At 37.6% G+C, this 10,192-nt stretch overlaps 1 protein-coding gene across 2 annotated transcripts; it reads right to left on the reverse strand.

The window, feature by feature from the left end:
- Positions 1-1,457: 1,457 nt before the first annotated feature.
- On the reverse strand, positions 1,458-7,759 carry LOC124644104 (cyclin-dependent kinase 9). 2 transcript variants are annotated; one of them, XM_047183316.1, is made up of 3 exons: positions 6,933-7,759; positions 5,406-5,709; positions 1,458-3,265 (listed from the first exon to the last, which is right to left on the reverse strand). In XM_047183316.1, the coding sequence occupies exons 1-3, from the start codon at positions 7,615-7,617 to the stop codon at positions 3,046-3,048; spliced, it is 1,209 nt and encodes a 402-aa protein (XP_047039272.1). In that variant the 5' UTR covers positions 7,618-7,759; the 3' UTR covers positions 1,458-3,045. The 2 variants fall into 2 exon arrangements, 1 of the variants encoding a protein (XP_047039272.1); XR_006986007.1 differs by lacking the exons at positions 5,406-5,709; positions 6,933-7,759 and adding exons at positions 3,563-4,017; positions 4,266-4,606 and having other exon boundaries at positions 3,174-3,265.
- Between the last annotated feature and the right edge of the window lie 2,433 nt (positions 7,760-10,192).

A 10,192-nucleotide genomic window follows, 5' to 3' on the forward strand; every position in this document is an offset into this window, starting at 1 on the left:
GCGTGCCTTGACGACCCTTTACACGTTACTTAACTCTCCCACTCCCCCTTCATATCTAACTCCTCATTTTCAATACCGCTGCTCTGGTCATTCTAAAAATCTCCGCTCTTCTCACAACCTTCTTCTTCACTGTCCTTCCCATACTTCTGACGCTATCCACTCTTCTTTTCATATTCAGTCTATCCTTTTGTGGAATGAGCTGCCCTTGGAAATCAGGAAGTCCACCAGCAAGCAGTCATTTAAAAGTGCCGTACGGAAGTTTTTATTTAAAAAATTGCTAGAAGAATCTTCATCATGATAATCATTGGTATGTTATATATGTATATATACCTATATATATATATATATATATATGTATGTATATATAATATAATTATATTTTTTTTATTATTTGTATGTTAAATATGTATAAGTATGTGTATTTAGTATCCAATTTTGTTATTCTTTATTTGTCCTAGACCATGTCTTTTTAAGTAATTAATGCACCTGCCATGTTATCTCTGCATCACCCTAAGGTTGACTAGTGAGAATGCCTATGGCATTAAGTCCGCCTTTGTAATTTTAGGATTGCATAAAGTTAAATAAATAAATAAATAAATAAATTAACTAGTTTCTGAGTACTTTTGTTCGCGGTTATCTATTTTATTCTCAAAAGGGTTTTCACACCAGTGAATTTTTCGCTCGGTTTTTCCTAGCAACGTCGCTCGATTCGTACATAGTTGTACGTTTTGGCTACGCGCGATAAAACACCGGTAGTGTAAAAGCGCTGTTAATAATAAATATGTAAACCGCGGACAAAAAATATTCAGAACTCAGCCATATTTTTTACTGAACTTTTGAAATATCAAGTACATATTTTCATACATATTAGTTGATAACTACTGCACTTATGTTGATACTATCAGTCTGAAAGACAATACTTTATTATGATAAAATAATTGCATCTTAAATATTATTAAATTATTCTATTTAATTCGTAAAAGGATATCATTTGGGAACTAAACAGGCATTACGGTAAGGCTCCAACACACTAGAAAAGTACAATATGAAAGCAGTTACTTGTTACTGTCCAAACTTAGGGAATTCTGTACTAATAATATTATAAAAGAGGAAAAAAATATTTTTGACGTGATAACGTCTTTAAAATCGTTTTAGTCGGGTGACATGTTCAGAAACTTGTGTCACAGCAAAACCTCACTCACGCGATCGCAGGTATAACGAGAGAGAGACGGACCGATCTCCCGTCTCATCTCTAGCGCTGCCAGTCATTCCGTGAAACTTGTCACGCGGAATCCTCACGAGCGGAGGCTGGCATAGCGTTCGAGTGAGGGGACCGATCTTCCGTCTCTCTCACACTAGCGGCATACAAATGAATGGAGATTTTCTCGTGCGGTTAAGTTTTCGTTGAATGTTTAACAGTGAAACAAAATGTGAAGTGCAAGTGAAGTGTTACAACAATTGCAACAATTGTTATCTTCATTAATTCCTTACTTCCCAAAAAACTTATATCACCAATAAGACGTTATCACGTAAACATCTCGATCGTAAACCTACTTTACAAACAACCAATTTTTTTTTTGTTTGTAATGGATAAACTCAAAAACTACTGGACTGATTTTAAAAATTCTTTTCCATTAGAAAGCTACATTATCTGCGAGTAACAAAGGCTAAATTTTATCTTGCTATGGGTAGTAAATTTCACGGGACGCAAGGGAAACCGCGGGAAAATGGCTAGTAATAATATAGTATAGTTGTTGTATTTCACAACAGTGGGTGAGTCATACTTTAAACCTACTATCTATACCATAGAAACCAAAATCTACTAGTGTGTTGGCACTCTAAAAACCGCATTGTTCAAAATTTGTGAACAGCACAATGGAGAAACAAGTCAAATGTAGAAATGTCTAATGGCAGTCGCATTTGCGACTATTTGTCTAACTAGGCAGTCTGTATTATTATACAATATTATAATATTTAACAATTTTATCACTAACTCTTTTGCCAGAATCATGCTAAGTTTAGGGCCCTTAACAAATAAACTTCTTCAGCTCGCTTTTAAAAGATTAGCTTAAAGATAACTTAGCTCAATTCTGGCATCAACAATATTATACATTGGCAGTAATATTTTTAAATTATATTTTTTATACTTTTTTTTTTTTGTATTTTTGGAGGCCACCTATAGAATCAATTAAATTGCACAATATTACAAAATAAATAATTGTGTAATAAAAATTTTTGGTCATAAAAATCATTGCACAATTTTCATAGAAAATTCGTAATACGTAATTTAATTGATTGTCTAAGCTACCCCATACTTTAGATCTATTTTCACCAATATCTGGTCACCATATTTTTTATATTTATACTAAAGCTTACTGTTCTCATAGAAAGTATGTCAGGAGTGTTATTTACTGATAATTTCTTCGATCTTGATCTCAGAAACTATATCCATTATGTATTCTAGACACAGCGAAGGAAACCATTATTGAGGAAACCTGTACTTCAGAATTTGAAATTGCTGATTTTAGCATTTAAATCTTCAGTGCACGTGGTGATTAACGCTCATTCCTTCAGTAGAACAAAAATTGGCTGATGATGATACCCGCTTCAGCTATTTATGGTCTACGACGCTAAGTATAGTTATCGGCACGGATATTGAGCCCTGACCTTCACCTGCGCAGAAGCGATTTATTGGTTTATTGCCTTATGTGTACAGTGCGCAAAGCGATCCCCACTCTTCCGCCGAGAGCTCAATATCCGTGCCGGTAACTATAACCAGTTACGTAGGAAAAAAAATCATTCTACAACATTAGTTTCGCGAAAACTTGAGGAAATAAATAAGCAATTTTCATTTAGCGATACCCTCTAGAATCATGATCTTACAGTATGGTCTGGCAGGACCTCATTAAAAAATCTTGCTACGTAACTCGTTTCGTAGCTTTCCGAAGGGCAATATTCACGTAACTAACACTCCACACTTCAGATTAACTCACTTAACATTGCTTTAAAAATTCACAGTCACTTAAACTTTTCACTTTTCCATTTCTAAAACACTCGGTCTTGATACCCCGAGTCCTGGACAGGCTGTGTCGGCTTGGCCTGGGCCCCAGCCACGTGGTGGTGATGACGCAGGTGGCCAGGCCTGCGGGGTGGGGCCAGATATTCGAACATGCTCTGTGTGTGTTGGGCCAGCATGTTGGCAAGGTCACACGGCATGGGGTCGGTCCAGAAGAAGTCGTGGTTCAATGCTGTGTCGGCGTCGTATCTAGAAGGGAATATAATTATTTAAAATTAGTGTCCGACCGAAACTGGTTTTCCGGCCGAAACCGAAACCGAAACCGAATGTTCGGCCGTGGCTTCAGTTTCGGCCGAAACCGAAACCGAAACCGAAACTCACATGGTCAAGTATAAAATTTCTTAAAATACTGAAATTTGGTGTTTTTTACCATTATTTTGCATTAATTAGGGCATGAAGTGGAAACACAGTATATTAATTCAGTTTGTTGTATTGTAATCATTTATTTAATACAATATTAAAAAATCTTAATAACATTTTTAATACCTTTTCAAAGTAAGTTCTCATAGCAAAATGTTTTTCAATTGACAATATAATCAAATAAGTAATTGTTATAGTTTTGTCAATCCTTTTTGTAATTTCATGATCATCAGGCCATAGTGCAACTTTAGGTTTAGAAGTCAAACTTAAGATAGTTGTCTGAACAAGAGTTGACTGATCTGCGCTCGATTTTTTCAACGATGCACTCGAGTCTGTTTGCTTCAATTTTGCTTCACTTTTGAAATCATTCAATTCTGAGACACGTTTTTGTACTTGCCTGTATTCCTGGTCATGAAATTTTGATAAATGCAACTACAGTCCATGTGATGTTTGTTTTTTTGCTTCGTGGCTTCCTAATGAATAGCACTTGTTACATATCTTGCAAACAGCTTTTGATGTATACTGATACTTTTATCAAAGTACTGCCAAATCGGATTTTTTTCTCGTTGTGACATTTTACTCTGAAACAATTAAAAATAAAACCGTAACAGTAACAATCGGACAATAGGTCATCGGAATGAAAAACAAATCTCGAATAAGATTACCTATAAGACGTAATTTACGAAATTAAACACTTCACATTTTTTATTTACTTACAATTTATTTTTTACATGTTACTTCATTTGTTAATAACAACAAAACAGTTATTGACTCAATACTTAATTAACTATATAAATCATTCAAGTACAGAAACAAAACAAAAACTTACATGTTATCAGTTCCATCAAAACATAACCTCCAAATAATGTTTCCGTTGCACGCACACGCACTGACTAAGTTTTATTGCATCACTACGGAGCTATCCGAACGGCACACGATGATTCCCGAACAGAGCCGACGGCTTACGACACAGCTTTGCCGCGGAAAACGAAGTTAAGCGAACGTGCGTGACCTTGCGAGATAAGTTTCGGTTTCGGCAAAAGTTTCGGCCGATTTTGGCCGAAAACGAAACTGCAGCCGAAACTTGATTTTTGGCCGAAACTCGGCCGAAACCGAAACCGAAACCGAAAGTTCGGTCGGACATTATTTAAAATATCCAAGTCCAATAATACTAAAACCTTCTTAAGTTTGACAACAATGCCATGGTATTATTGTACATTGACTATGCTGAAAACCTATCCCGAAATTAGTTTAACCTAACGTGAGATAATCGCACACAGGTCAAACTGAGAACCTCCTTTTTTTGAAGTCAGTTAATAATGGGTTTGATATACTTTATGAAAAAACTAGTTGAACTTATTTGTGTGAGAATTGGCTACAGAAAAAATTATGGTATCTCAGTGATGAACATAGTACAATTTTTATCCAGATTTCGGAAGTAGTTCTGTCGATATGCGGGTAAATACGTGGGAAACAGCTATAGTAACTCACCACAATCTATAAATGTATCAATAATATTTTCTTTTTTATCTGGTTTAAATGTAAGGAAAAGGTTAGTGATAATATTGAAGATTGTTATCACACATTTTTTTAATTCCAAGAAAATATGTATTAACTTTGTAAAGGAAGGAAGTAGATAATGATAACAATTGTTTTTCCTTATTTAAACCTTTCTTAAAAACTTTAAACTTGTTTGTACATGACTAATAAAAGGTTTTCACATCAAATAAACGGAGATTAATTTTATATTGACTTTATATGTTTCTTAATGTTTATTCCAAAAAGAGGGCTGAGGGTATATAATTGAATTGAAAAGTTTCAGACTGTCCAGAGACTGTATGCATACATAATTGCAACTGACTAGTTTTCGTAAAAGTATGTATAAGTATAGATATAAAAAATATTTTTACTAGTATTCTAACTGATGAAATGAAATGTTACATGGATGCTTATGTAAATAAAAACTCACCTCTTAGCCGGATCCAGCTGCAACAGCTTATCCAACAGATCACAACCGTACGGATCCTTAACGTACGGCTTCAGACGTTCCTTAACCTTCCTCTTCTGTCCCTTCGGCAGTTCCATCTTATTATATAGATCTAGGTTCTCAACGCCCGGCCACACGTCAGGGGTACAGGAGCCGCAGAGCTGAGAGATGAGGATCAGTTGTTGTTGCTCCGTGGGGCCTTGCATGATAGGGGAGCGGGTCCACATTTCTGCCATGATGCAGCCGGCGCCCCACATGTCGACCGGAGGCCCGTAGTTACGGTCACCTGTGAAGTGAAGTAGTATTTGTTTTGAAATGGTGTAAAAAATGCAGTTGTTTTTAAATAAGGATAAATAATGATGTATGTAATGTAAGACAAAATGAAAAAGATGAGAATGTTAAGAGGAATAATTATGTGGTGTTACGCAAATGGATAGAGTGAGGAATGAGTATATAAGAGGAAGTTTGAAAGTGGCGCCGGTAACAAAAATTGCGTGGAAACCGGCTGTCATGGTATGGGCATGTGATGCGGAGGAATGAGAGTCATGTTGTGAGGAAGGTGATGAGTATGAACGTGGACAGTATAGTGGAAGAGGAAGACCAAAGAAACGACGGATGGATTGTGTGAAAGTAGATATGGTAAGAAAGAATGTTACTTGTGAGATGACGGCAGATAGAAGAGTATGGAAGGAGAAAACATGCTCCGACCACGAATAAAATTGGGATAAGGGCAGGAGGATGATGATGATGTAATGTAAGACAAAATACATTTAGAGCTATTTTATAATTTTCATGATATTAAGTTACTAGCTTCTGCCAGCGGTTTCACCCGCATCCCGTGGGAACCTCTGCACGAACCCGGATAAAAAGTAGCCTATAGCCTTCCTCGGTAAATGGGCTATCTAACACTGAAAGAATTTTTCAAATCAGACCAGTAGTTCTTGAGATTAGCGCGTTCAAACAAACAAACAAACTCTTCAGCTTTATAATATTAGTATAGATTTGTTGGAGGGTTTGTTACACCACTACTTTTTTCTAGCAGAAACACATAAGTAGTGGTGAAGGGCTTTTTGGGGATGTTGTCATATCTGGAGTATGATTATTTCATACTTGTAAGTGCATAAAAAACATGAGTATTCAGCCTTTTTGCCAAAAAACAATAGAACCTTACAGGGAATTAACAAATCTGGAATTTGAGCCTGAAATTGTCTATCCAGTTTTCTAAATCTGCTAATTAATAAGTAATTTTCATAAAAATGAGAATAGATACATAAATTAGGTTATTATTGAAATAAAAATACATCCTACTTATATTATAAATGTGAAAGTTTGTGAGAATGTATGGATGTATGTTTGTTATTCAATCACGCAAAAACAGCTGGACCGATTTGATTGAAATTTGGTATGTAGATAGGTGATACCCTGGATTAACACATAGGCTACTTTTTATCAACACACCACGCGGGCGAAGCCGCTGGCGGAAGCTAGTAAAGTATAAATACAACTCACCTAAAAGTAGTTCTGGAGGCCTATACCACAGGGTGACCACTCTGTTAGTATATTTATTGACTTGTCCCGACTTTGCCACACTGAACGCTCTGGCCAGACCAAAATCAGCTAACTTCAATATCCCATTCTTCGTTATAAGTACATTAGCCGCTTTCATATCTCTATGTAGAATTTTATTGCTATGAATATAGTACAGACCATTCAGAAGTTGCTGCATAACCTTTTTAATCTCTCCTAAACTGAATTTCACGTTCACATTTGACAATAAACCTGCTAAATCGTGTTCACAGAAGTCGAAAACTAAGTAGAAAGTAGACCTGTACTTATTATGCAGCGTTGCCTTTGTTCGACAAATTTCAATCAAATTGACGACATTCTCGTGTTTTAGAAGCTGTAAGATCTTTATTTCGCGCAAAGCAGTGATGGGAAAACCTTCTTTTTCGTTGTCCATAAGCACTTTCTTCATGGCTACGAACTTTTTGTTGCTATTCCTTGCGCGAGCTTTAAACACTTCCCCGAAGGTTCCTTGACCGATTTTAGCGACTTTCTCGTATTTTGAAGACTCGTCGCAGAAGGGGAACTCGAAATCTTCAATGTATTTCTCTTTTTCCCTCATGTTTAGGATGGTTGAACTTGTGCTTATCACGGGCTGCGTAGGCTCCCGCGGAGCACTAACGCCTTGCATTTTGGACGTAATTTTGCCGCCTTTTTATTGCAGTCCAGGGATAAATAATACTTTACGTTTTTGTTATTTAGGATAAAACTCGTGGCGCTTTAGAAGACACTACTTTTCACTTTAATTCACAACACTGTGACAAATTCACAACTTCGGTCAGGGGGAGGACACTCCGTACATTTTGACAGCTAAGTAAACGAAGAGTCGCCACCTTTTATTTGGCCCGGAAACTATTTACTATCTAAAAGATACCTTAAATTACCAACAGATGGCACTACACTATAATCGATTTTGTTTGTTAATAGCAGCGTTTTACCTGAAATAAAACGCATATTAAATACTTACCTTATTTGAAGCTTACTAGTTTGAGATAGGCACCTACGTGTTTTCCGCTTTTATCTCTGTCCTTTTCTACCCCATATCTTGCATCTCTCTCGCACACCGACCAGTTTCACTCCCCACCAGGCAGGAGGCGACGAGTGTTCTCGGCGGCCACAGTTCGTCATTGAGTCGAAAACACCAGGCAGAAATTAAAATGTAAGCTTCAAATAAGGTAAGTATTTAATATGCGTTTTATTTCAGGTAAAACGCTGCTATTAAATTCTTGACCGTTATTTGAAGCTTACTAGTTTGAGACGTGTTTGTTATCGCCTGGTGGAAGTGGACGCCAATGTGAGCAAAAGCACAATGAAATTGTGTATGTAAATAGGTACTTAGGTACACGAGTAATCACATGTAAGTATGTGTATTGCGTCCTGGAATACTAATGTAATCAAAGTTAACTGGTACTGGTACTCAGCTACATCCTGTTAGACTGGAAGCCGACCCCAACATAGTTGGGAAAGGGGCTCGAAGGATGAGTAATAAAAATTAAAAGAGAGATGCAAGAACAAAAGCAAAAATTGATTTCATTTTCTAATAGTAATGAACAAAAACATTGCGATACTTCTTAATAACAATAGTAACAAAAATATAGACATTAATCAGCTGGATTAATTAAATAATCGAGATAACTTGCTACTTCTATTTAGTGGGTATCTTTCCCTTCTGTAAAAATGGGCAAATGTATTGCCTGATCGCCAATTACCCTTTGCTAATATATCGTCCAAAGGTATATTGTCAACACAGATTTTGACGCTACCGCCGAGTGGAAGCTTCCTGGGGTTGTAGTTATTCCTGCCTCTTTTAACAATGTCTTAATCCACCCGCATCATCGTTCGGGTGCCTGCCTTTGGTTGGCCTCTAACGGATATAAATAAATTTAAGGAATTAGCCGATGTCCGTCTATCTTCTAACAAGGCTTTAGTCTTTCTGACCCAATACACTGGACTTAGATTTATATTTTCCTGATTATCCATCAAACAACAACCCGACTGCCTATGACTAGAACTGTCGGTCTTAGAGCCAAAGACTGGCCATAAGATTAAATTATCTTTGTTGTTTTTGAAATGTTCTGGGTCTATTGCAAGCAAGGAAAGATCATGGACTCGCCTTTCCGAAACAAGCTAGCAAAAGAAAGAGCAGCAGTGTGCCTGGAAGTTGCAAATGGATTATTCTCGTCTACGTTTACTGCACTTAAGTAGGTTACCAATTGGTCAATATTCCAGATGGACGGCTTCCCGGGGAACAGGTTTGCTCAGCGCTATTGATTTTAAAATGTGTCCGACTAGAACGTGTGAACCTAGCTCTAGAGTGGTTTCTGCATTGCATAGTGTAGCTATAACTGACTTGTGTAATAAAATAGTATTGTATGCTAGTTTATTTACTATGTGTAAGTCCGCTAAAAATTGGGTAAGTATAGGTCCAAATAGGGATTCAAGGATTCATAGGATCCAATTTCATACTTTTCGCCCCAATTTAACCATCGACTCCAAGCTGATTGATAAGTGTTGCGTGTGGATTGAAGAAGACTTCAGTCGGAGAGACTCCTTGTCCCTCCCCCCCCCCATTTCCTTGACCTTGGCAGGGGGTATCCCCGTTGCTGTGTCTATCGGTTTCGGCTCGAGGTTCATCAGTGTGTAGGGTACTGCTAATGATCGGGACTTCAAATCTGCTCGCCAAAATACCTGGTGCCACCGAAGGAACTACTATGAGATTAACTCCCGTTCCTGAATTGAGATGACTGAGGACCTACGGTATAAGGTAAGGTGGCGGTAATACCCATGCTAGCGGGTAAGTCAAAACTTGAGAAAAATGCATCGTGGAACCCCGCTTTCGGGTCCTTCAGATCTAGGGGCACGTAGTACACAACTATGTGTCCCTGGGCTCGCTTCGAGGCAAATAGGTCCACTGCTGATACAAGATGCCACTCCGGTGGAGGTTTGTGTCGGGAGAGATGGTCTGCCTGACTGTTGAATAGGGCTGGTATATGATTCACGACGTGATAGATTTGATACAGCTCAAGATAACTGAATACTCTGTACGTCAAGTTCGGTAGGCTCCTTGATCGGGTGCCACCTTGATTTCTTAGATATGACACCACAGTCCCATTTCTGCATTGAAAAATGGCTGTTGATCTCTTTAGCAACTTGCCGTGATTTTCCAGTTAATACTGCAAGCATCTCTTTCAGATCGCAGTGAAAGC

This window comes from Helicoverpa zea, chromosome 29, assembly GCF_022581195.2.
Source record: "Helicoverpa zea isolate HzStark_Cry1AcR chromosome 29, ilHelZeax1.1, whole genome shotgun sequence".
Lineage (NCBI taxonomy): Eukaryota > Metazoa > Arthropoda > Insecta > Lepidoptera > Noctuidae > Helicoverpa > Helicoverpa zea.

What these genes read in the sequence shown, in the direction of transcription:
- LOC124644104 (XM_047183316.1), bottom strand. Translation starts at nt 7,617, where the DNA reads ATGCAAGGCGTTAGTGCTCCGCGGGAGCCTACGCAGCCCGTGATAAGC. An exon ending in GCCTCCAGAACTACTTTTAG is followed by an intron (nt 5,710 to 6,932) that starts GTGAGTTGTATT and finishes TTCACTTCACAG; the next exon opens with GTGACCGTAACTACGGGCCT. An exon ending in CAGCTGGATCCGGCTAAGAG is followed by an intron (nt 3,266 to 5,405) that starts GTGAGTTTTTAT and finishes ATTCCCTTCTAG; the next exon opens with ATACGACGCCGACACAGCAT.